Source organism: Cygnus olor, chromosome 3 (assembly GCF_009769625.2).
Source record: "Cygnus olor isolate bCygOlo1 chromosome 3, bCygOlo1.pri.v2, whole genome shotgun sequence".
NCBI classification, from domain to species: Eukaryota; Metazoa; Chordata; class Aves; order Anseriformes; family Anatidae; genus Cygnus; species Cygnus olor.
In genome coordinates, this window is record NC_049171.1 from 88,218,089 (window position 1) to 88,242,447 (window position 24,359).

The window sequence follows — 24,359 nt, forward strand, 5'->3', positions numbered from 1 at the left end:
GTGCTGCCGTTTCTTCGCCCTGCTCAGCGGGAGGCTCCGCGGACCGCGGCCTCTCCGTGCCTCCCGGGCGGCATCCTCGGAGATACGGGGGGTTGGCAGCTCGCCGGCAGGGCCCGCAGTGCCGCCCGTTCGGTGCCGGCAGGCTTCGGCACCGGCTGCGGCTGCCGGCAGGGGCGGGGAGGCAGCGCGTTTGTGAAGATGTTTGACATCAGGAACACCTCACAGCTGCGCAGAAACGGCAGCGACTCGAGCTACTCAAAGAGATACCGTGACCTCAAGCTAAAGGGGGTTGGCAGCGAAACCAGCGGGCTCGGGATGAGGACCTGCCGTGCCCACCGCTCGTCTCGGTGTCACTGCCGCCAGCAGCAAGCCTCGCTGCCGGCCCCGCACCCCCTGGGGACGGCGGTGCGGGCTCGGCGCTGGTAAACTCGTACTTCGGGATCGCTCGTCCCACCGCCCGCCCTCCGCCGTGTTTTGGAGGCTGCGCCCAATGGGGCCGCGGCCACGTTGTTTCCAAACACGGGGCCGCTCCTCCTGCCGCCGCGGGGCCCCGCTCCCCGCCTCCGCCGCGGTGAGGCGCTGCCACGGAAGCAGCTCCTCAGGCAGCCTGCCAGCGGGGAGGGCTCCGGGCCGGCGGCAGGGGCCTCTCACTGGGCAGGGACAGCCGCAGCTCTGTGACAGCCACGGGAAACGAGGGGAGAAAAACCCCGCTGAGTGCGGGAAGGCTCCCACTGCACCGCTTGGGCGGCCCTAAGCGGGGACAACCCATGCTTAGGGAGCCTCAGGGCTGGACCAAGCAGCGCTACGCCGCCCCAGCGCGGCGGGTGGCGAGGAAACGGTGCCACCGGGCGGCCCGAACCCCCTCCTCCTTCTCCCCGCCGCCCTCCCGGAAGCCGCGGGGCTGGGCACGGCGCCGCTCCCATGGTGCCCCGCGGCGGCGGCCATTCAAACGCGAGCCGGGAGCCACCGCCGCCTACAAAATGGCGGCGCCGGGGGGAGCGGAGCCGCCTCGCGTGGTGCTGAGCCCCGCGTCCCCGCTCCTCACCGCCGAGGCGCCGGCCGCCCCGGAGCGCGGGAGGGGGCCCCACCGCCGCGGGGTGGCGGCGGTGTCGGTCGGCCCCTCGGTGTCCGTGGTGTTCCCGGGCGCCGTGAGCCGGGAGAGCTGCTGCCGCTTCGCCTGCGAGCTCCTGAAGCACGTCCTCTACCAGCGGCACCAGCTCCCGCTACCCTACGAGCAGCTCGCCTACTTCTGCCGGCGGCCGGCCCAGGTGGGCTGGGGGCGGTCGGGGCTTCGGGGGTGGTGTGGGGGTGGCTGTGCCCGAGGGGCTCCCGGCTGAGTAGTTCGGCCCCTGATCTGTTTTTTTCTGACAAACTCTTTCTGAACTTTTCTGAAAAACTCCACCAACGTTACGGGAAACAGCTGGCAGGGCTCAACATGTTGTTATTTATCCCCTTTTGCTCCCGTTTCCACTCAAAGCATGTTGTTGTTGTCTTTTTGCACAAACGAGACTGACAAAAGTTTTTTAAAGTGGCTTCAGGGTGGTAGTTGGTCTTCTGAAAGATGGATTTTCTTATTCTTGTGGGGATTTATTGGTAGCTTGATGCAGACTCAAATTGAGCAGGAGTAATGTGACATTTTCTCTTATTCCTGGACCTCCTGATTTCACCTGAGAGTACCTTGTTACCCTTAAAAGGAACATAAAACCCTATAAATCTTCCTCAAGTTTCAGGGAGGGCATGTGCCATGCTTTCTGAAGAATGCATTGGGGCCCTCTCCACTTTTTCATAAATGTGCTAACTGGTTTTTGTTTTGCTTTCCAGGTTGGGGATGTGATTAAAAAGCCACCCTCTGTGGACCTGGCAAACAAGAAATGCCAGCAGGTGCTGATGGATCTGGAAGGAATGCTCCAGCACTTGGAAGTAATGTTTGGTTTGACTCTGGTTCCCCGGGTCCTTATCCTACTTGGAGGCAGTGCCGTGAGTCCCAAGGAGCTTTATGAGCTCAACTTGGAGGGGGTCTGTGTGAGCAGTGCTGAGAAGAGCCTGAAGACCACATCCTGTGTGCGTAAGCTCTTTCACTCGCTCTTCATAGCAGATGTCTTCAGTGAACTTAAGGCTCTGCCGGTCATGGGCACTGTTGTCATGCTCCAAGGACACCGCGATTGTGGTGTTGAATGGTTCCGGCCCAAGCTCAACTATAAAGTACCAACTCGAGGGAGGAAACTGACTGTTAATTTGTCCTGTGATGGAGACATCAGTATAAGTGCCTCAGCTCCTTCAAGTATGACTTCTGCTTGGGAGGACTACATATGGTTTCAAGCACCAGTGACGCTCAAGGGCTTTCATGAATGACCTGTGCTCTGTAGAATTTCAATGGAGTATTGAATAACCTTTGGTGCTGCTTTATGTGGTAACTTGATCAAATGTAACAGCACATGCTTGTCTGTCTGAATCTCTTCTCCAGGGTACCTACTGCCTTCCTGTAGCTGGACTGCGTTCTTCCATGTTCATCTCCTGAATTGTCTTTGAAAGCAAATACCCTCTAAGGCACAGTTGCATACAGATACCATGATTCATTAGGAACCCGACCTGAGGCACAGGAAATGAATTAGTGTCTTGGGAATAAAACTTTTTAGCCACCTACTTGTTGAACTGACAAATACTGGATACAGTTTTCTGAGTTTTATTGCAGCCATATCTCTGGTAATAATGACTATGTTAGCTGATTATTTCAGATTATAGATAATGTATACAATTATTAATATAGTTGACCTTTACCACGAAGGCCGTAACTATTTTTATCTACCCCACTGCTGTGAAAGGAGACATTTTCCTGCAGTCTGATCAGGTTCGAATACTGAAGTGCTTGCCCATCTATTTCACAAAATCAGACTTCCCCATGACTCAGTTGCAGTTTGTTAACAATCTAAGGAGTGGAACTTTTCAGCATTTGGGAGATTTCATACCTAGCACAGTGTCTTTTACAGGCAATGAAAAGAGGTTAAGCAGTCCTATGGAGGCAGGGGAGCACATTTTCTTCTTATTTTCTATTAACCTTTAGTCCATCAGACCTGACAATCAGTTTGATATACAGTTAACATTAGGAGTAAGCAATTTCTTCTCTAGCCTTCTTCAGAGAAAGTTAGGACTCCTGCCCCAATAAGATAGTTTATTCTCACTTAACAAAAAAAAGGCAAAATTCTACTTGCTTGCTTTTGCCTTTCAGATATTTCAGAGTCTTAGACTCTAAAAGCTTCTGAAATGAAGAGTAGGTAAGGGGCATGTCATCAAGTTCAGCACTATCTTTAACTGTCACCTCCTGCACTAAGTCGAAATGTCTTACCAGGAAGCAGAACTTGAGTCCTTTCTTCTGGACTAATGTCTAGTACAGAATGGGACATGGAGGGAAGGAAAGAAACCTGTGAATCACAGTGTGCCAGAACTAGATATCTGCTGGAGTTGTCTTGAATCATCTGTGCATGTATCTGTAACGTAATGAGCTTAATAGCTCCAGCCCCTTTGAAGAGAATCTCTAGTCTACTGGTAGTGAGGTTGTTTGCAGTTATCTGCTAGCAAAAGCTGCTTGATGGGGTGGTAAAAGTCCTTTGAAAGGAGATCAGAGGGTGAAGTAACCTTCCATACCTGGTACATATTTTAAGCTTGTCTGACATTTTGGCATGAAATAAGATTGTAGAACTGGAAGGAAATTAGTGAAGTTCATATTTCGGAGCTTGGAGAACACTAGGAGTGCAGTCTTTGCCTTACTATCCACTGACAACTGTCATATAATGTGTAGTAACTGCTAAAGTTAGCTCCAGGGGAAAAAACTGCTAAAATAAAGTTGCCTTATGTACGGCTGCCCACTTGGGAATGTAATCACATGTCTCTTGAATGAAATATAACTTGAACTATTCAGTAGGAGTGTTTGGTGTGCTCAGGAGATCAAAGCCCTTCCGCACTTCCACCAAAGCTACTTGTAATGCATATTTAAGAATGCTAGCACTCAAGAATTTAAAGAAGCTTTTGAAAAGACGCCTTAGTTCTGAGGAACAAGGGGCATGCTCCTTACTGCTTTATCCCCCAAATGAGTGCAATGTTACTGCATTAAACTGTTTACATACTCTGTTATACTTGAACTATGAATGCAGCAATGATATGGTGCTGGGAATAAAAGATGACAAGATGCTTTTTTACATAGGAAGAGCTTTAGAACTTGTTAATCAAGTTTAGTAGTTATAATCATTATCAAAATAAAACGTTGGCTTCTGTATTGTGATTACATTGAGTTTATTTAATCCCTCAAAGTAAGGCTTCTGTGGGTAGCAGAACAGCTTGCTTCTTTTCTACGTATCTAAACTACAGGTTCACAGCTGCTCCACCCTTCTCACAAAGTGTATGATGTCTTGTGCCAGAAGCTTTGGTTCCTCAAAAGCAGCAAAATGGCCTCCGCGGGGCATGTAAGAGTAACTGACAATGTTCTTGAAGATCGTCTTTGCCCAGGAATGTGGTGTATGTGCTATCTCCTCAGGAAAAGCTGCGATCCCTGAGGGAACGTATACTCCAACCCTAAAAAGACATTAGTTAACTGCATTTTCAAAACAGTTCTTAGGGAAAATCCAACTTTCAGAGTCCGAAGTAACACCTTTTGACTCTGGCAGCTGTCATGGCGAGTCAGAGAAATTTTACCGTTTTGTAGTCTATACTCTGCTGAAGAGCTTCATTTGTATTTGATTCTCTTTGAGTTCAAAAATGTTATATCCAAAGATGCATTAAAATGAAGCCCACTTCACAAACAGTATTAAATCTTGGAAAATGTTTCAGGTTTTTGAGATTGCTGTATAACTTTGTGATATGAGATAGCACATCTCTATGTGAAACTCAGAAATGAGCTAACTCATTTACTTTCAGATTTATGGTACCAGTATAATAGATTACCCTCTTGAGAGGGAAGGTAAATTGGTTGTCAGTCTACAGAGAACAAGACTCCCCTATTTTGTTTCTAATACCAATCACTTGGAGAGGAGTTCTGCTCAGCAGTGTGTTTCCTGGTCAGCCTCTCTTGTAGTCATCTTAAAGCCAGCAGCTGTTAGAAGGTGTTGGGTTTCAAGTACTGCTCTCCTGGGAGCTTGTTTCTTTAGTTTCTTTAGAAAAATCCCTTCCCAAACCACTTCTACAAGTTTCTGCTTAACAGCTGTAGTTCATCGTTTATCCACCAGTAAGCCATATCCTTCCTAATTCAGTTTAAACTTGTTAGAAATGCTCATGATTTTCTGTTTTGTTTTTACCAAACCAAGCCGTGGATTATGTTTGTTTGTCTGGTAAATCTATAGACCTGTATTTGGAAGACGAGACTGAATTACCTATTTTCTTGACTACAGGCCAGCCTGTGTAGATTTTTAGGTTCAAAGGAAGTGACCTTTAACTTTCATTTATCAAAGAAAAAGAACTCGGATTGTTTTCTCACATAGGCTAAATTTGCTGTTGTAAGTGATCTAAATGCAGGCAAATCTGATTGTCTTGTCTGCAAATCTGTTTTGCACCTGCCACTTCATTACCTGGAATCATCAGTTAGACGAGGATCCTGGGAGAAGTTCTCCTTGTAGTATCGCATTGAGGGCACAATAGATGATGTCACCCAGTAAATCATCACATTGGTCAAAAGCTCATCTAGTGAGTACTTGCTATTGAGAGAGAAAAGAAGCAATTTATCTGAGAGCTGTTTTTCAATACACTATATTGGGCTTATGCCTTGAAGAACAGTTGGTTATCTGGTTCTCCACTCATTTTCAAGCAGCAAATCAGTTGACATCTGTGTGCTCAGAGCAAAACTGCCTGGTGCTGAACCAGTAGCTTGCAGGCAGCCTACTATAAGGTTAACTACTTGTCGTGTAATCTTTCATCCTTAAAATTAACCCAGTCTTTTACCTACCTCCTCATTAGCTATCATCACACTGCCTTTTAATGAGTTTTCTCATCAAAGAGCATTTGTTTCCTTACCTTTCCAAGCCTCCATCATCTTTATGCAGAAATGATTTATCTGTCCAGGTAGAGAATTTCTCCAAAATATATGCAGCAAGCCCCACTGGGGAGTCATTCAGTCCACAACCTAGTTCAGGAGAACAGCAGAGCTTTTGCGTTTGCATGGCATTGTAATACTTCAGCTGAAGTTAAACTGGACTTTCACAAGTTCCTCAGAGTTTTACATGAGAATTTGGTAGAAAGTTTATATTTAACTACCCCTGGCAGTACTTTATTCTTGATGAATTTACCCCTATGGAGTTCCAGCTGTAAGTGACAGGGCTGCAAACACACATGGCTCCTATGCAAGAGAAGCAAGGAGCAAAACCAGACCTGTCAGCTTCCTGTTGACATGCGGCAGGAGCACACTGGGATGTAAAGGGATTACACTGTACAAAGAGTTTTTAAATAAACTGTTTGGGAATGCTGTCCTGCTTTGGATGGGTAATCCGGACACTGAACACAGTTTATCACCTTTTATGTAATTTAAAGAGTGGAGTGCTGTGTATCCACTACCTGTTCCTGCCCTTGGGGAGTGCTATGTTATAAATGTTACAAAGGTAGCACATACATAGCATATTTTCCTCCATGTTTTACTTGTAAAACAAGGATAGTATTTACTTCAGTAGTGATACAGGCTTGCCTTCAGAAAATTCCTTAGCACTACTCTAGGCTGTAATTTTAGAGTATACTAAGCATTGTGTACTTTCAGGTGTATTTTAGCGCGACGTCAGCACTGAATGACTTTTTAGAAGATGATGCACACCATGGTCTCAGTTTAATAGTGGGCCTAGCTAAGTAAATTTGTACATTGGCACAACAATTTCCTGCATGTCAGGCCTAGAGTAATGTGCTACAGATTGAAATCACATAAACGCTTTGGCCAGCAACAGTAGGGCAGGCTTAAATGCGTCATCCAGCATACAACCAATCTGGAGATGAGCATTTTCTGGGCTGAAAGCTGCCTCTGAACCACTTTATTGAGTGTCTGTGGATTATACACTCAAATAGCAGTCTTGCTTGCAGCTTGTTATTCAACATGCCACAACTGGTGCTGTGTGAAAATACTGTGACTTTGCTTTAAACTTGCCTGATGAGAACTAAACTGATAATGTAGATATTTCTTAAGACTGAGTAGGGAATATATGTATTTTCTTCATATTTTCTACATTTCACAATTCTAGTGTGCTAAGAAGTCCCTGCTGTTTTTTCTTCTAGGTTACAGAGTCCTATCCTGTGTACAGTGTTTTTATGGAAGCTGCTTGATCACGCCAATTTGCCTTTTTTCCCCCCTTTTTGTATTCTGATTCTAAAGCATGCTTATGAAACAGGGTGAACAGGAATGCAATGGATTCTGAATATCATGGATTTGGTATTTTGTCTTGGTCTTTTTTTTTGTTGTTTTGTTTTATTTTATTTGACAGTCTGTAAAATGCTCTTGAACTTTGGCTGAGCTGGCTGACATTTGAAAGAACTATCCATGACTCATGGATTTTCTTATATGGCAGCAGCCAAAGAAGAGCCCATTGTGATTTTCTTCCCCTAATTGCTTTGCACTTTGGTGACATCAAATTTTATTGGCCAATTTATTCAACTAGTCAATTAAATGTTTTCGCAACTCTCTGCGGTTATCTTTAGATTAAACTAAGCCCTGGATAGCACTCAATTTTTCACTTAACAATTAACTTTTCTCTGTAGAGAAATTAGGATCATGCTTAATTGTACAGGTGCCAGCACAGATTTTTGTGATACTCTCCTCACCCCTGGAACTTGCTTACTTACTCCTGTGTTCGGATTCTCATGTTAACCAGTTATTAGTCATGAACTTAGTCCTATTCTAAAGGCAGTTTAATTTTTTTGGGAAACATCGGGGAGGAAGCTCAGTAAAACTTAGTTTTTCGAATTTGCTCTCATTTTTGAACCCTGATTTTCCTGTGATACTATCACCTGTAAATCAATTTTCTTCTTTAAAATAGTTCTGCCAGCTTACTGATCACAAAGACTAGACATACTGATCTGTATTTTTCCAGGGCTGCTGTCCCACCACTTCTTGTCTATTTAAAAGAAAAACAAACAAACAAACAAAAAGCAGCCTGGTATCTTGCTTGCCTCCTTTTATTTCTTTGGTATTGTGATGAGTTCAAGCAGACTAGGTATTATTTAACATTTCACTTTCAGTTACTTCTGAAAGTTTCAGTGAATAGCCAGGCTGAGATACTATTCATTCTGTAATCTCTGCTAGCGACACCAATCTGATGCAGTTCTGCTGGCTTTCCTAGTGAGAGAAAATACTCAGAAGAATACCCCATAATCTTTACTAGTGTGGACTAATACAAATAATTTAACCTTTCTGAGATGGCCGTATGTTTCTTCTGACTCTTTATCTACTGGCCACACTGACTCTGTCAGCCTTCTGGCTTTTAAGATTTAGGGCTGAGTCTACCTTTCTGCAAATTTCACATTACGCTTGCTTATGATCTTTTTTCCATGTTTTCACCCATTTTTATTTCTAGAAGCTTCAGTTTCAAGACCCTACACTTCACTTTAAGAGGCTTTTTGCAAAGGGGTTCTTTCCTCAAGAGAAGTGGTACTCCATTTTAAACAGTTTTAGAAGTGATATTTGCAGTGTCCATCTTTTTTTTTTTTTTTTTTTTTTTTTTTAAAAAGACAGGTTTTGGTCCCATGTCTTGCATTCAGTCACCGGAATGCATTGCTTTTCAGATGCAGTAAGCCTTTGTTCGACTGAGGTGTTTTGTTTTTGTTTTTTTTTTTTTTTTTCAAATACCATAAGCAGTTTGTATACTATATATAGCAATATAAAGAAGGTTCATTACCTGCAGTGTCTGGTTTGGTGGCTTGGATATGTAAGTATCCAGATTCTCGCAGAAGATCATATACATTCTTCTGCATGAAGGGATACATCCGTCGAACGTCTTCCCTAGTGAAGCCTACAAGCCATGGTACGTAAGCCCCAAGCATCACTTGAATCAACTTTTTAAAACCTTGTATGGTGACGAAGACAAGATTCACATGAATCCCCTTCACAGATCTAAAATCAAATTAATGAATAGAAAGTTAAATCAATAAATTTTCTGTATCCAGATTTTCTAGAAAGTAAGTCTGACTGGTGCTATGATAGAAGCATTTCATAGAGTCAGATATATCAAGCCCTGAAAGAACCTGAAAGGTTCATCGTGGTTATCATGGTTCAAAAAAAAAAAAAAAAAGATTGTAGGAGTTAGAAATGATACAGCTGGTGCCATCTCCATTCAGCTGTGCCATTGGTGTGCGATGCCAGTTTTTAGGTGTTAAACGCTGAGCTATAATGCCATCTTCCAAGGAAGGTATTTTGTTTCTTTTCTGATCAGGCTCCCTCAACTTTGCATTTTAGATGGGAAAGTGCTATACGCTTCAGCTGCTGAAAGGATGAGCTCCTTTGATTCCCTTTGCTACTCACTCTGGCAGCATCTGGGCCATGTTTGTAGTAATCCGAGATCCCCAGTCTCCTCCCTGAACGTAGTATTCCTTGAAGCCCAGTCTCTTCATCAGCTTGTGAAATATCCGAGCAGTTGCACGGGAGTCAAAGCCTGTAGGTAAAGAGAAACACCACACAGGAGACCCGTTTGTCCTAGCATGCATTCCCTGGCCAAAGATCAGAGCCTGACAGAGACAAGTGAGCGTGCTGCTGTGAAGGCACTGCTCCAACTCACAATAAACAGAACTCCAGATGATGTAAATTCAATGCAAAGAGGAGAAAGTGGAAAGCAGAGATGGCTTCCAGCTACCATTGCCTTCCAAATCTCCACAACCAGCCTTGGAGCCTCAGTCACATCAGCATATGCGCAGAGCCAAGTTTACTGAACCTCAGATCCAGAGTCTGCCTTCCTGCATTCACAGACTTCAGTGCACAGGGGGCTGGGGAATAGCTGAAGTGTTACACCAAAAACCTTGCGATTCTGATGGAGCCTCTTCATCACTTACCTTTCTGGTGCGGAGCCTCTGAGAAGCCATAGCCTGGGATGGATGGGCAGATGACCTCAAACACCACATCACCATCACCCAGGCCGTACTTGGCTGGCTCTGTGAGCAGAGGGATGATCTTGTAGAACTCATAGAAGGAGCCGGGCCAGCCGTGGACCATCAGGATAGGTTGAACAGCTCGTCCATGAGGGACGTAGGGGGGCTTCACATGGATAAAATGGATATCAATCCCTGCCAGACATCAAAGAGATAGATTAAGCTCTGGCTCCATCTCAATTTCTGTTCTGGACTCTGAAGAAGGAGGTTGGAAAAGTATTAATTAGGTTTCATAGCACAAATTATACAGTCAACCAATGGCAAGAAGATGCCCAGCTGAAAGGGGGATGCCTGGCATTGTAGCTATTTCTCATCTTTTGCATACAGGCCAAGGTATTGATCTCAGCCCCAGAAATTGGAGTTGCAGCAGACTGAGCATCCCTCTCCTGAGAAAGTGGTTTCACACTAATGGGTAGAGCTACACTTAAATGCACAGCATAATGCAGGAAAGACATTGGGCATTACCACGCAAAAACATGACATAATGACATGAAAAAATATTCTAGCCTTAGAGCCCAGATAAATTTTGCAGTCTTTAAAGGCGTTTTCAAGGCATCACTAGAAGAAAACAAGAAAACCTCATAGTTAATTAGAACAGGTTCTGAGCCAGAGGAAGCCCGTTTTGAAACATACCTAAACTTATTGCCAATATATGATAGTCTCAATTTATACAAGGTTATTAATAATGTGGGCCACAATAGTGATATTTCCCTTATATCACTAAGCTGTTATGCACACTGTTGTCTTAAATATTCTAACATCTTACAGTAGCCATCAGGGCTGGGCTTCCAGCAGCTCCTTGTGTACCACTGGCAAGAGCAAAGTGAGGGCGGCTGGTGTCTGCCAGAGAAGTGCCCTGTGTTGGACCAGGGAGCCACACGGACCTGCTTGTGACACAACGACCCCCTCACCTTCGATGGTGGTTTGGAAATGAGGGTATTTGTTCAGGATTTCCACTTGCTTGTTCCAGTCGAACTGGTTCCTCCAGTAGGCCACCACCTTCTGCAGGTAGTCGGAGTTGAAGCCGTAGTGGAAAGCTGCCCCTTCCAGCGGAGGTGCGTAGCGAGCCTGGTCGAGGCGGTGGTGCAGGTCCTGCAGGAGGAGCGAGGCTGCCCAGCTGCCCACCCGTACTGTGCTCCAGGGCAGCCACAAGCAGGAACCAACTCTCAAGGTGGCTACCAGCTTTTAGACCACTCCTGGTACACCACGAGGCCGGCTGAAACAGTGGCATGCTCTAAACGATCTCATCAATCACTTATGTGGGGAATAATTTGTTCTACAGATTAACTGTTTCCCCAAGAGGGTCCCAATCCTGCCCTGCTGCTAATTTATTTTAGGATTTTTAGCACTAGCAGCTTCCAGGCCTTGCTGGCTGGAAAAAGAATTTAAAAAGGGTGATCAAAGATTGGGCCCAGATGTGTGTTGCTATTTGATTGGATAATTAGGGACAGGTGCTACAACTCATCAAGGCTCTGTCCCTTCACCCTTTCTAGGCATCTCTCTGTGGGAGCCCCTCAGCCCTGCCCTGCTGTAGCTGCTGCTGTCCCTACACCCTCCTGCCCTGCCCCACCGCCTGCAGACCCACTGTCAAACTGAGCTGCTCAAGGTTGCACAGAGGGTCTGTGACATCTGAAAGTCTTTAGGAGACATTGCAATGAATCTGAACCCAGATCTGACTCATAAAGGATGATGAAACAGCATCATCTAACAGTATTAAATAACTGCACTGGCATATCTCTAAGCAGTAAGGTGGTGACAAAGAGTCTCCATCTCACAGCTTCCTTCCCCTCCCTATATCCCAGCCACTAGTACCTCAATTTCTTTGTCAGAGGTTTCAATCTTGAAGGGGCGGATTCTTTCATCTTCGTTCTCTCTTAGGGGTCTTTCACCTGAGCCCCACCATCCATCACCCATTTCAAGTCTCTTGATCTTGCGTCTAGACATTAGCCAGCAAACCACCATTCCTCCGACCCCCAGCGCGGCTGCAGGGACCAGGACTGCATTCTTCTGTGAATATTGAAAAGACCTAGGGAGGCATAACATTTGCATTCAATAACAAAAGCGCCAAGGATAGTGGGACTGTGCTGAGGCTTGTTTTCACAGTGGTTGGGCCCAAGAAATAACAGATGTCCAAACACCCCATGGAGTCAGCAGGGGCTCAGCATTTCTATTATTTTTGAAGACCACATGCAAGATTTGGGGCAGCCCCCCAGAGAGCAATGAGTTCCACAAATACCAGCTCAGCAATCTGAAACCGGAGTAGAGATATTAAACTCTAACAACAAGAGTCTGAAGACAAGAAGCCTCAAGGTTACATCTACCAGTGCTCATTAGGGATCTCAAGCTCTTGCTGATCATGACTTGCTGATCACAAGGCTCCTGAGTAGAGAGACAAGGGTCTTCAGCTGCCAGAGGGAGCTTGATGTGCTGGACGTGCCCTTCTCGGCAGTGCTTTACACATAGCTTTCCTACAGATTCAAGCATCTCTTAGGGCAACACTGGCCCTCTAACATAGCCCTCCACAGGTAGGGGTCTAGGTTGTCTGTTTGGTGTCCCCATTTCTGTTCCACACAGCCGAGTTTAGGACTTTCTTGAAATATGGGAGCTAAGTTGCCAAAGCTGGTTTTAACAGACATGTAGCATGTTCTGAAGCTCTTTAAATGCATGAGCAATCAGTCCCAAATGAATGGTACCTTCCTGTCCCTCTGACCTGTGGCTCAAGCTCTGCAGCTTTGCCTGGGGATTAGGAGGTGTGCCTGTTGCAGGGGGCTGCAGGAGGACTACAAATGAAAATTTGTTGTTGTCATATGGAGGTGGGAAAGGACTATGCTGTATCCTAGGTAGGGTGTTAAATGAAAAGTGGAGGGCTTGGCTATTTCACTCACCTGATGCGGGATAAGATGCTCTCCCTAAAGAAAAGAGAAAAAGAAAAAAAAAGATCCTTACAGACTGATCGTGTTGTCTGAATGGTACCAATCCTTGGGGACAGTGCAAAGAACCTCACCTGCCTTGGGATTGTGAGCTGTTTAGCCACACAGACACATCCACAATTTTTCTTGTACATTTGGATGAGAAAGAGGGGGAGTGCAGAGGCAATGTTTCTTGGCTGCGTGTTAGCTAGATATCTTGTTTAAATAATATTACCTCCTTCAGCACAATTTAGATAAAAGGCCCTAAACAGACGGGTAGGTGTCCTTGCAGTCTTTCATCCTACGAGTGGCTGTGATACTTCAGCCAGGAAAATCAGTTATTTTGACCACTGCATGGAGATAGGCACAAAGCCCTGCAGGGAACTTTTAAGATCAAGGTTCACTCTACTCCCAGCCACGCTGTGCTCATTGTGCCACAGAGCTGGCACAAGGAGAGGCTAGTAGGACCTTTACCTGCTCAGATTTCAGTGAGTTGCTATACCTTTCCTACTTCTAACGACTCCTAACTGGATACTGAGCTTTTAGGACTCATCTGCCTGCAAGAAAAATGAAAATTCCTCCTTGGTTCTATTTTAGCCTGATGGATTGTCTTGCAAGAATAGTTACTTCTGGAAAAAACTAGAAGTAACAAGAAAAAGTTTTGTCGCTCCACCTTACGGAAGGTGGCTAAAGTAGGGAGCTGCTTGGCGTCATAATTAAGGTATCTCAAAACAAATAAAAGGGCCCAAAACTCCATGAAAACACACACCCATTTGCTGTTTCTTTTTACCTGCTATCATTTCCCACCACTACCTGTGGCACATAATCTGGTGCCTATACTGGAGACCCTAGCAGTCCCCATGGCAATTTGGTAATGATCTCTGACAGCTCAAGTGTGATTTTTAAGGAAGTACCTCCTTAAACAGCTCCCTGCCAAGGCAAAACAAAGCTTCTGTAAGCAAACAATGTCACCCTCCACCTCACGGAGGCTGAGCAGCTTATGCAACAGGTAATAATATCCCTGTGCACTTACATCCCAGACTTTAGTGAGTTGGAGGCATGAAACAAGTTATTGTGGCAGTAGCACCAGCTCAGCACTGTTAACAAATCAAGGACGCCAGAGACACAGCTCTCCGAGCAACAAAAAGCAAGGTTCGGTCTAGTACAACCTCCTCCCCAGTCACGCTCAGGAGAAATCAGCTGCGTGCTCCCCACACCCTCCGATGGCTTGGCTCAGCCTGGGTTACCCTGCAGGGCTTTCCCCCCTGCAGGGCTTTCCCCCACCCCAACCACAGCAGAGCCTTGTTTGGGCTCTTCCTCCCCACCCTGAGGGCATCTCACCAGGCGTTGGGAAGGACCTCCTGCCACATGTCTGCTCCTCCTCGCCTTGCTGCAGCTCTGAGCGAAGCAACCCAGGTGTCTCCTCGGCTGGCTTTCTCTTGGCACTGACGCTCTCTCAGTGACAAGGCAAGCTACATCATTCATTGGTGCCACCTATTGCCTAAGTGTGCGCATGCAAATTAGGTTCAACAAAGTTCAAAAGAGGCAAATACAAAGTCCTGCATGGGGAGGGAATAGACCTGTGCACCAGCACAGGCTGTGTGCCAAAAGCACAGAAAGCAGCTCTGCAGAGCCTGGTTTGAGGTCCTCAAGTGAATCAGTCAAGGAGGGGACCTTCTGGCAAAGGCTAGCTATGTATGGGGCTATACAGCCAATACGTTAGCCAGCAGGCTGGGTGCTTCACCTCTCTTTGAGGGATCCTTCCCTCTCTTTGGCCCTTGTGAGACCACGGCTGGAAGCGCAGTGCTGAGGTCTGGCCTTGTTGGTAGAGGACAGAGAAGAGTGAGTCCAGTGCAGGGCCACCAGGCTGGCCAGGGGCTGGAGCACATGCTGTATGAGGAGAGACAGAGACCTGGGCTTGTTCAGCCTGGAGGACAGAATGCAAATGTGTGTGTGTGCATGTGTCCATCCTACTGCTGTGTACAGCTACCTAGTGAATAGCATAGAAAAAATAGAGCTAGACTCTTCCTGGGGGAGCAACAGTGGAGGGACAAAAGGTAATGGATGCTAATTGCAACAAAGGAAGTTCTGGTTAGATATTAGTATAAATTAGTTCCCCATTCAGACACTGAAATATGTCCCAGAAAGGACACTGGAACAGGGTCCCAGAGAAGATCTGGAATCTCCATCCTTGGAGGTATTCAGAATTTGTTAGGAGCAAGGCACTCAGCAACCTGACCTACCTGGATCTGCTCTGTGCAGGTGGTGGGACCAGCTGACTTCCACGGGTCCCTTCCAACCTGTGCATCGTGTGGTTCAATCCCATGTGCGCCTGTGATTTGCAGCAGCCAAAACAAAACAAAACAAAACAAAACATCAAAAAAGGAAAAGATAAGTTTTCTCATATACCACAGAAACTAGTGCTTTTATTTAGCTCAGGGAACTAGATTTCATTTCCCAAATGGTCAATTAAATCTTACTGGATAAAGGTTGCTTTTTTCCCAAATTGTTGCACAGTGTCCTTGCTGTGTTTTGCTCCACGGATAGCTACATTTTACTGTCAGAGGGAATGATTCCTACCTCCATGCAATGCTCAAAGTCAAGTCCCATTACCAATGAGATCTGTGGAGATCAAGTCTTGTATTGCTGTGCTGACAAAAGAGCTATCAGGAAGAAAATCTTGTAAATCCTACATTTGGTTTAAGTTCAATTTATTGCTACACCACAGCTATTTCTGGTTACGCCTGGGAGATGGCTGGGATTACTTAGCTTTAAGGCCTTATTTCTAAAATAAAAGCAGGTCTGGAAGCCTTTTGGAAGATGGCATCCCTGATTGCAGAGGGGGCTGTAATTAAGACTGGAGAATTACAATCAACAAGAGGAAAAAACGATCACCTGGATGAAAGGTAGCTGAGGACCCCCATAGTTTGACATGTTGGGGTACAACAGGCTGTGATGTTTCTAGGATTCAAAAGAGAACTTGAGAGAATTCTGTTTCTTACCTATCACTAGGAAAAGGCACAAAGGAGGAAGATCTGGCTTAAATAACTGAGAGTGAAAATATCTATTCCAGGAATGTTGGAAAAGAGCCAGCAGAGCTAGTTAAAGCGGCAGAGAAAAGATACAAGTTGCTGCCGTCTGTCTAAAAGGTTTGGGACTATCAGAACAGGTTTCTCTGAGATATAGGCGGGCACACCAAGGCCATTAATATCCTGAGGCTAAAAGGCAAAAAACAAAACCAAACCAAACCTCAAACAACCCATAAGACACAAAACAGTGATAAATCTGAAACAACTGAGATGTTAGCATACTGTCTAAAATGCAGGGTATATGTGCAAGAGTTTGGTGAGTGCTGGAGCAAAGAGCTCAAGGGGTTCCAGAGGAAATCCTCCACTTTGGGATACTGCAACAGCTTGTCCATCCACTGAAAAACAAGTTTTTTTCCCCTTCTCTCTTACAACCCCTAGTGGCCCAAATGCACAACTCCAGGCAGAAACTGCTTGCTGGTGTCAACTAGGCTGCCTACCAGGAGGCTGTGATGCACGTCCCATAAATGTAACTATCAGAGGAAAGGATATAGAAGAGTGTCTCAGAGCATCTCCCTGCACTGGGGCAGGATCCCTTATCCTTAATGATAGACGTTTTATCAAACCCATTTTAAAAAGCCTCCTTGGAGCACTATTAGAACATTTTCTGCCCCTGTCCCGATGCTGTGGTTTTGCTGGTCCAGCTGCTGTTCTGGCATGGGAAGAAAAAGAAAAGAAAAAAAAAGAAAAAAAAAAAAAAAGAAGAATTGTTATATAGTATTTCAGTATTGCATCTGTCTAAACTTTAAAAGGCTCACATGTTTCCATTGCACAAATCCCATGTGAACAGAGGGCTTGTTTCCTCTCTTTCCCTTGCTTTTGGCACCAATCAGCAGTATCACGCCTGCACAAACAATAGAAAATATGCACATGGAAATGTAACCGTAATGCATTTTTCCCACCTGTTTCAGCAGCGGGATACAAGCAGGAGCAGCCAAACACAAGATAACCTGCCAGCTCTCCCAGGGCCATTCACAGTGCTGGCAGAGGGAGAGCTGCTGCTGGAGCGAGCACCAAAAGCCCAACCAGAGCTTAAGCGAGTGCCAACAGAGGCACTCGCAGCACTTCTGCAAATACTGGGTGCCCTCTGGTGGGAAGAGGAGCTCAGAGTGCACAAAATAACCACTTTTATTATTTTTTTTTCTTTTTCTTTTCCCTGTTTGAGCACTTCGTGGTTTTCTCATTGTCCTTTGCACATAATTGGAATGGAAGCCTCCTAAATGCCATTAGTTCCAAAACCCGAGACGTGGGGAGGAAAGTTGGTGATTTCTGGTTATGAACTGAGATTGTGAACAGAGTTAAGACTGGAGCACAAAAGCTTTGACTGCAGCTGTTTTATAACTTGAGATGCTGGGCTAACTTGTAAATGATCATTCTGACCCTTAGGTCGATTACAAGCCCCTCACTGATATTTATGCTCCTGGCTGTAATGCTCTGCCCTTCACCTTTCTGTATGAAGAATTCACTATATAATTCTCCTTTTGCATGTGCAAAATCAGGTCCACGATCTTGAGACTATTACTGGAGAGCAAAGACTGTGCAGTAACAGGGGATCTTTATGAATGTGGTCTCCTGACATACACCAAGGGCAAGCTGTCTTCTTTTTAGTTGGTGAGTGGCCGCTTGGCAAGCTGCTGGCTGCTGATGCTGTTGCAGGGCAAGGCAATGCCAGGGAACCTCAGGGCTGCCCTGTGCCCCTCCAGGCTGTCATGCAACCCTGCTTGGCCCATGGCATCACCTGATGATACCCACCTTCTTTGTGACACTCCATTTTCTTCCTTTTCTTTTAAGAAAACTCCTTAAGACTAACGAAGCTTTCCTCAGCTTGACGGGACCTTTGCTCCCCCAGACCAAAGACAGCTCCAGATACTGAATGCAGCATTTCCCTGCATGAACTCTGGAGGGGAACAGTCTGTACAACCCAACGGGTCCAAGCTGGGTCTGCTTGTGCACGCACGTCTCTTTCCACAGGTGTTGTATGAAAACAACACTGCCCAGCAATGGGATCGCACAGGAAGAACTGCAAAGCTTCCCACATGTGGCTGTGTCCTGGAGGCCAAGGAAGAGCCCCAAGCGTGTCTCCCTGCCCACAATGGATGGGCAGAGGTTTCACCTTCCTGGCGAGGCCTGGGGGAGTGCAGCTGGTCAGCGGAAGATTTGCTTTTCACCAAAATCTGCTTGAGCCCTGAATGGCTGCCTCTGTGTTCATCCTCAGTGATTACATCCCAGAGGAAACACTGAACTCCAAGCTGTTAATTCCTGAATTGTATTAACAAGAGCCAGACCAAACATCTGAGAGCGGATCGCAGCAACACCTCACTCCTGCCTCCATCAGCAGCCAGCCCACGAGGCTGCTCCACGGTATTTTATATAAAACTCGGATGGCAGGAGCAATGAACAACTTGGAAGGGCCATGGACAACCTCTCCTCTTCCCTCCTCCCCCTTCACAAATGCTCCTTTCTTGCCTAGAAAGCCCATCTTCATTTCTTCAGCTCTCTTCTGCAAGTATCCCCCTTCCCCATCTGTTTAGGCCTTTGCACTGCAGTGTACGCTGAATAAAAGTTAGTGTTTTCCCAGCTGGAAATGGCCCCTTCTCTGCCTCCCTTATTCTCAGGAGACCTCACAAATGTTTCACTGCTACCTCCAGCAAGGACTGGCCCCTTCTGTTGCTAATTAGGGAGCTAAGAGGTTCCCCCAGGCACTTCCCAGTGAAACCGAGCCCATTAAATGAATGGCAGGCAACGTCTCAGGGGGTGGGGAGCAAAGTTACACAACAGCTGTTTGGAAACAGGCAGTTGGTTACGTGTGCTGGTTTTTAGAGACTCTGCAACATTAAAAACAAAAGCAACTTTCAAGTCCAAAACAGCGTATTTAGGTCACTGATACCCTGAGGATAATCTTGGGGATATTGGTGATTGGAAGCAGGCAGCGGGCACCGGGATCTGGTGCTCAGAGCTTGGATGCGCAAAACGTGGTGGTTCCCGCATGTGCACCCCTCCAAGCGCCAGGAGCTGGGTGCACGGCCCCTTCCTGTGCTCTGGGACGTGGATCCTGCTGTGCTGCAGACAAGGCCTGTTAATCCTGGAGCGTAATGTGAGGCAGAGCCCCCCTGGCCTTGGACACATGCAGTGAGCGTGGCTGAGGCTAACCCAGGAGCCTGGCAGCCTGGACACGGGTAAATTTTCCACTGAAGGCTGAGAGCATCAAAGCTGAATGTGCTGTTCCCAAGCCATGTCTCACAAGAGGCTGGATCTCTGGACGACGTACCATCAAAGCTATGCATTAAGCATCAAAGAAGAATCTCTGACACGGGATGGAACTCCACACAATCAATGCAGATGCAGCTTTAAAACCCCGATCAGTTATGTCATTTTCATTGTCTTACAATCTTAGAAGTGCATCATGTACCTCCCATAACAGTTGCCCCAAATCACCATCTCACAAAGCAAACAAGAATCATTAAAGAAAAAATGAGGCAACTTACCAAACGCACTCAAAGGAGAGACCAGTCATAAGATCTGTAGGGCAATAAAGTTATAAATACCTTATGGAAAAGAATATTCTGGGCGATTTGTCATTAGTGTTGTGATGGAAATATTGGAGGCAGAAGCAAAGGCCTTATCTTCATCAAAGGGATGAAGATAAATCAGAATGCACAGGTGGTCTATACTCAATAATTTATTTAGTTTAACAAAAAAATACTGAATAAAGCAACAATTGTGTTTGGGTGAGGCAAAAAGAAATGGCGGAGAATGAACTCCATCCCTCTCAATAACAATGACCACTGCTGAGGATCCTGCAATGCTCATTATGATCACAAGTTCCTTTTCTCAGCCCTTGTCCTGGCAAACTCTGGGAATTGCTTTTGGTGGGCATCAGTGCTCAGTGGCTGCGGGGAGTAGGTGCACTGGAGGAGAGGGGCAGGCAGTCTCTGCCCCACTGCTCTCACATAGCTCTGTCAGCCAGCGTCCTGAATTGAGGCAAACCTCCTTCAAAGAAGGACTTCATAGGGAAAGGGAGAAGCCCAAATCTAAGCATGGTTTTGCAGAGACACCAGCAGAGCTCCCACAACTGTTATGAGAGGCAGTCGGAGTGTGTGAGCCCCCCTTTGCAGGCCTGAAGAAGCATGCAGGCAAAAGAAGATTTTATTTATTTATTTATTTGTTTATTTATTTATTGAGAAGTCAGTTTCATGGTTTGTTCAGTTCACCAGAAATCTCAGAATGTTTTCTGCTCTGATCCTGTGCGTCAATTCCTCCCTTTTTGGGAACTGCGCTAGCTATCTGGAAACATTTCCGTGGCCTCCTTTCTGAATTATCATTTATTCTCTGTGTGATTTTTCCTACTGTTCATTATTAGTTGTTATGCCTACATTGTGTAACAACAACAGTGACATGAAGAAACTCTGTCCAGAGGCATTAAGCAAATCAAGACCGAATAAGCTGAATTTCTAACATAAGGATATGATTTTCATTTTTCATCAAAATCAGCTAGTCTGGGAAGCCAGGGAAGTTTGAGTATAATGCAATAACAACACTGCAGACATCTCTTCTAAAGAAAATAGCACTATGGACTTTAAGCCTTATAAGAGGACCTACAAATAAATCTGGGAAAATAACTAGGTATTGTATTTTAAGCTATCAGGCTGAATATGGTAAACAAGACTCTAGCAACAAGTCTGTAAGGATATTTTTTTTCTCTCCTTCAGCTTTTCAGCATTCTTGGAAAGACTTATCTAAGTACTATCCCAGCGTACGTAACTGGCACTTCCCAGAGGTACAAGGATAAAGCCCTTTGCAAATGGCTATTAGCAAAACTTGGCAACAACAGCTTGCAGGATGAATACTTGCCAAAGATTAATAAGCAGTTCCACAAGCAGTGGAACTAATGAAGCTTTGTTTCCTACACATATTTGCAAAATAGAGCTACTATTCGCAAATACAAATGCAAAAACTTTTAAACTGAATTATTGTAAGACTTTGTTTTCTCTATGTACGTTTAAAAATTTCCCACTGCACTTCCCAAAACAATCAGATTACATGAAATGTGTAGGAACACATTTCATAACTATTTTGAAGTCTCTGCTTGCTGAAATTGAGTGAAATCAGCAAAAAGATCAAGAAATTACTGGGGGGACACACCAAATGATTGAATAAGCATTGGTTCTGCAGAAAGCAAGGGAATAAACTGAAGTTATGAACGAAAACATAGGAGGAAGCATCCATTTCTTAGCGGTGTTTTATAACAGGAGTTGCGAGGCACTTCCCATGATCAGCACTGTGATGTATAGCAGCCAAAAATGACCCACTCTGACTCTTTTTATTGCAGCGGCGGAATCTTCAACATTGCTAGCGAGAACACAGCTTGCTTTCGCACCACACCCAGAAGATGAAGAGTTCAGTACAGTGTCCAGGTCTATATAAGATACAGAATGATTGGGGAAAACTTCAAAAGACCCTAGCAAAGGCTGCTCCTTCTAAATCCGATGCATGTTTTGACATTTAGATTCAGTGGGAGCAGGAATGAAGCAAAACTTAGGTAAGTGGGACAAAGTGATGGCAGATGGAGCTCTGTGCATGCCAGCATAAGTCACGGAAAGCTGGAAAAACTGTTTTACTTACCTGCATTCTGAAAAATTCTGCCATAGAGCTGATCTCAGGAAAAAGATCTGCGTTCTTCCACAGATAATCATAGAATCATTTAGGCTGGAGAAGACTTCTAAGATCTTCTGGTCCAACCTTTAACCTAGCAGTATTTAGAGATGAAGCTGAGAGCAGAGCAAAGTGAAACCAAAATAAGATGTCATGTACTAAATGGGAATTTATATATTGTCATAATAATTCCTAAATAAGTCATCTGTGTATCACCACCTTGAAATCTGTGTTGGATATGATCACTTATCTAAACTGCAGAGAGTAGTAGAAAAGGCAGAAAATAAAACGGCATAACACTCATGGAACAGTGGAGGCTGTGATGGGAGAACAGAATGAGCAAACAGCATGGCTTAGCTTTGTGGAGAGTTGAGTTAGAGGAGAGACAAATACTCTTTCCATAGCTCCCATGCAGTTACAACCCCCTGTCCTGAAGATAAGTTTTTGTTTTCAAGGCCACATCTCTCTGGACTAACCACCTGAGGGCAATCTCACACATGCAATCACCCGCACAGAGCTCCCGTGCCTGCAATACTGCACTCGGTTCCAGGAACCATATTACCAGACAAAAACATGACAAACTAGAAGCAACTCAAAGAGCAGCAGTGATGATGATTAGGAGGCTGGAGCTACTATGCAGAAAAAGAAAAAAAGGGGGGAGAGGGTGAAAAAAACATTACAAAAGCAAAATCAAGTTTGCCTAAGGGATGATTGATTAGCATACTGACCTCCAAATATTTGAAGAGTGAAGAGAAATTATTCAGCATAATAAAGGAACATAGAACTAGGAGTAATTGGTGGAAATGAGGCAAGGAAAATGTGCCTGGTCTTCCTGTTGTATTTTTCCTACCTGTGAGATACTGGTCTGGGAATTAAATGTATTGATTTTCTGATTGTGTAATAAAGATCAAGGCTCTGTCAAGGTAATTGTAGTACAGGCCAGGACCAGAGACTCTTGGCCAAAAAGAGCAGCTCATAGTCAAGTGGCAGCCACGATATGACTAATGAGTAAAGTGCATCACTGTTGTGGGGCAGGAAGATAACACAAAATATGCAGTTCTTTGAGAAAGAGAAGTCATTTCTCCAGGAAAAATACCTGAAGGCCTGGGAACACCAAGCTGTCCTTCCCCATCTGCAAATTTCACGATACATGTGGTCCCAAGAAGGCTCTTTCTTCTTTGTTGGCCTATGACAAATTTTTGGATGCTATAGAGCAATACTGATTTCAGGCCAGGGCTATTTCTTCACCTTCCCACTTTTTTCCAAGAAAGAAGGTGTTTGGGTCCTTGGTCAGACACAAGAGCAGTTGGAGGCAACCCATGGGACACGTCATTTACCAATGGGACTGGGTATGGGGTACTGTGCAGTGTGGACAACTGAGTCTCCCTGAAGGCCCACAGGATGGCCATAAATAGGATGGGACGGGGTGTGCTGGATGTGTCGGACAAGCCAGCAGAACTGCCGCTCTGCAAGCCCAGGTGCTGCCCCAGCCTCTTCAGGACAAAAAGTAGATTTAGCAACCTGGGAACGCACATAGTCGGCAGGATCACACCATGCCAGGCCCGAAGGCAGAGCTAAGCTGCAGAGCTAAAGCTGTGTCACTAGGGGTACGGCAGTATCTGTCCTCTGCTCAGGACGGGAAAAGCTTACAAGTGCTCATGGGGAGCTCTGAATGCCTCTGTCAGCACAACACAAGAAAATCTGGTTCAGCTCAGCCTCAGGCAGGTCTGCGGGCAAGTGGTGCAGAGAAGCTAGCTTCACGCGGCTTCATACACTACGTGTGGTGGGGATGACGGGGGCACAGCGTGTTCTTCGTGTAGCCAGCCAATGAGGCAAATATGCCCTCAGTGCTCTCATACCTTACGGGTAGCAGGTCCATGGGAAAGGGGAAAACTGTGTTTGTTTCCACGGGAGAAGCAAGGCCTGGGGTGGCTGGAGCTGCTTGGTGATGGTGCTACGGCATAGGCATGGCCTACCTATTTGGTAGGCGCTGCCAGCCTGTGCAGGTTAGCAGGACTCAATAAAGCAAGCGTTACGAATCAGGGCAGCACAGGGGCAGCATCTCCTGCCTGCTTGTGTCGACCCAGTCTGCTCTTCTGCTGCACCCAGCTCCCTTGTGGCAGTGGCCAAGTGTTTCCGTGCAGGTGCTGGAGTTACTCACCAGCGCCTCTCACCACCCTGTGGACTCTCCTGCCTTGTTCCCCTCTCAGCATCCCTTGATGGAACCACCTCCTTCCCCACTCCTCCCTCAGCTCTCTACCTGGCACACAAATTTCAATCTTCCCATCAGCAGGCTTTGCCTTTCTTCCCGTTCTGTCCCTCCATCTGCCTCCTTTGGTCACTGACCTGACGGGGCCACACCAGCTCTTGGAACGTGCCAGCATGAAAATCAGCTCCTAGCGCAGAGCTCCCTGTGACCACGGAAAGCTGCCCGGCTTTGTAATACGTGCCAGGCCCCTAGGCAGAAGTGGAGCAGGCTCGGCTAATCCCGAAGGGAAATGATTAGCAGCTGTAGACTTGCATCTCGGTGGCACAGGATTTGGGATTCATTTTCTTAAAAAGTGCAGAGCTGGAAGCTTCAGGGTGACCTGGGGCCACCAGAAAGCCCTGGAAAAGC

General features: G+C 45.8%; 2 protein-coding genes across 6 annotated transcripts; one reads left to right on the forward strand and one right to left on the reverse strand.

Moving 5' to 3' along the window:
• Nucleotides 1-552: 552 nt before the first annotated feature.
• LOC121066971 (MAD2L1 binding protein) lies at nucleotides 553-4,268 on the forward strand. Its single transcript, XM_040550844.1, has 2 exons — nucleotides 553-1,268; nucleotides 1,822-4,268. Exons 1-2 carry the CDS (start codon nucleotides 768-770, stop codon nucleotides 2,350-2,352), a joined length of 1,032 nt encoding a protein of 343 aa, XP_040406778.1. The 5' UTR covers nucleotides 553-767; the 3' UTR covers nucleotides 2,353-4,268.
• LOC121066968 (epoxide hydrolase 1-like) lies at nucleotides 2,946-24,359 on the reverse strand. 5 transcript variants are annotated; one of them, XM_040550834.1, is made up of 12 exons: nucleotides 24,089-24,359; nucleotides 19,576-19,609; nucleotides 15,248-15,336; nucleotides 12,981-13,004; nucleotides 11,908-12,121; nucleotides 11,007-11,187; nucleotides 10,000-10,230; nucleotides 9,476-9,605; nucleotides 8,853-9,067; nucleotides 5,998-6,106; nucleotides 5,556-5,681; nucleotides 2,946-4,566 (listed from the first exon to the last, which is right to left on the reverse strand). In XM_040550834.1, exons 3-12 carry the CDS (start codon nucleotides 15,328-15,330, stop codon nucleotides 4,365-4,367), a joined length of 1,515 nt encoding a protein of 504 aa, XP_040406768.1. In that variant the 5' UTR covers nucleotides 15,331-15,336; nucleotides 19,576-19,609; nucleotides 24,089-24,359; the 3' UTR covers nucleotides 2,946-4,364. The 5 variants fall into 5 exon arrangements, with proteins under 5 accessions (XP_040406768.1, XP_040406769.1, XP_040406766.1 ...); XM_040550835.1 differs by lacking the exons at nucleotides 19,576-19,609; nucleotides 24,089-24,359 and adding an exon at nucleotides 14,346-14,505 and having other exon boundaries at nucleotides 15,248-15,382; XM_040550832.1 differs by lacking the exons at nucleotides 19,576-19,609; nucleotides 24,089-24,359 and having other exon boundaries at nucleotides 15,248-15,390.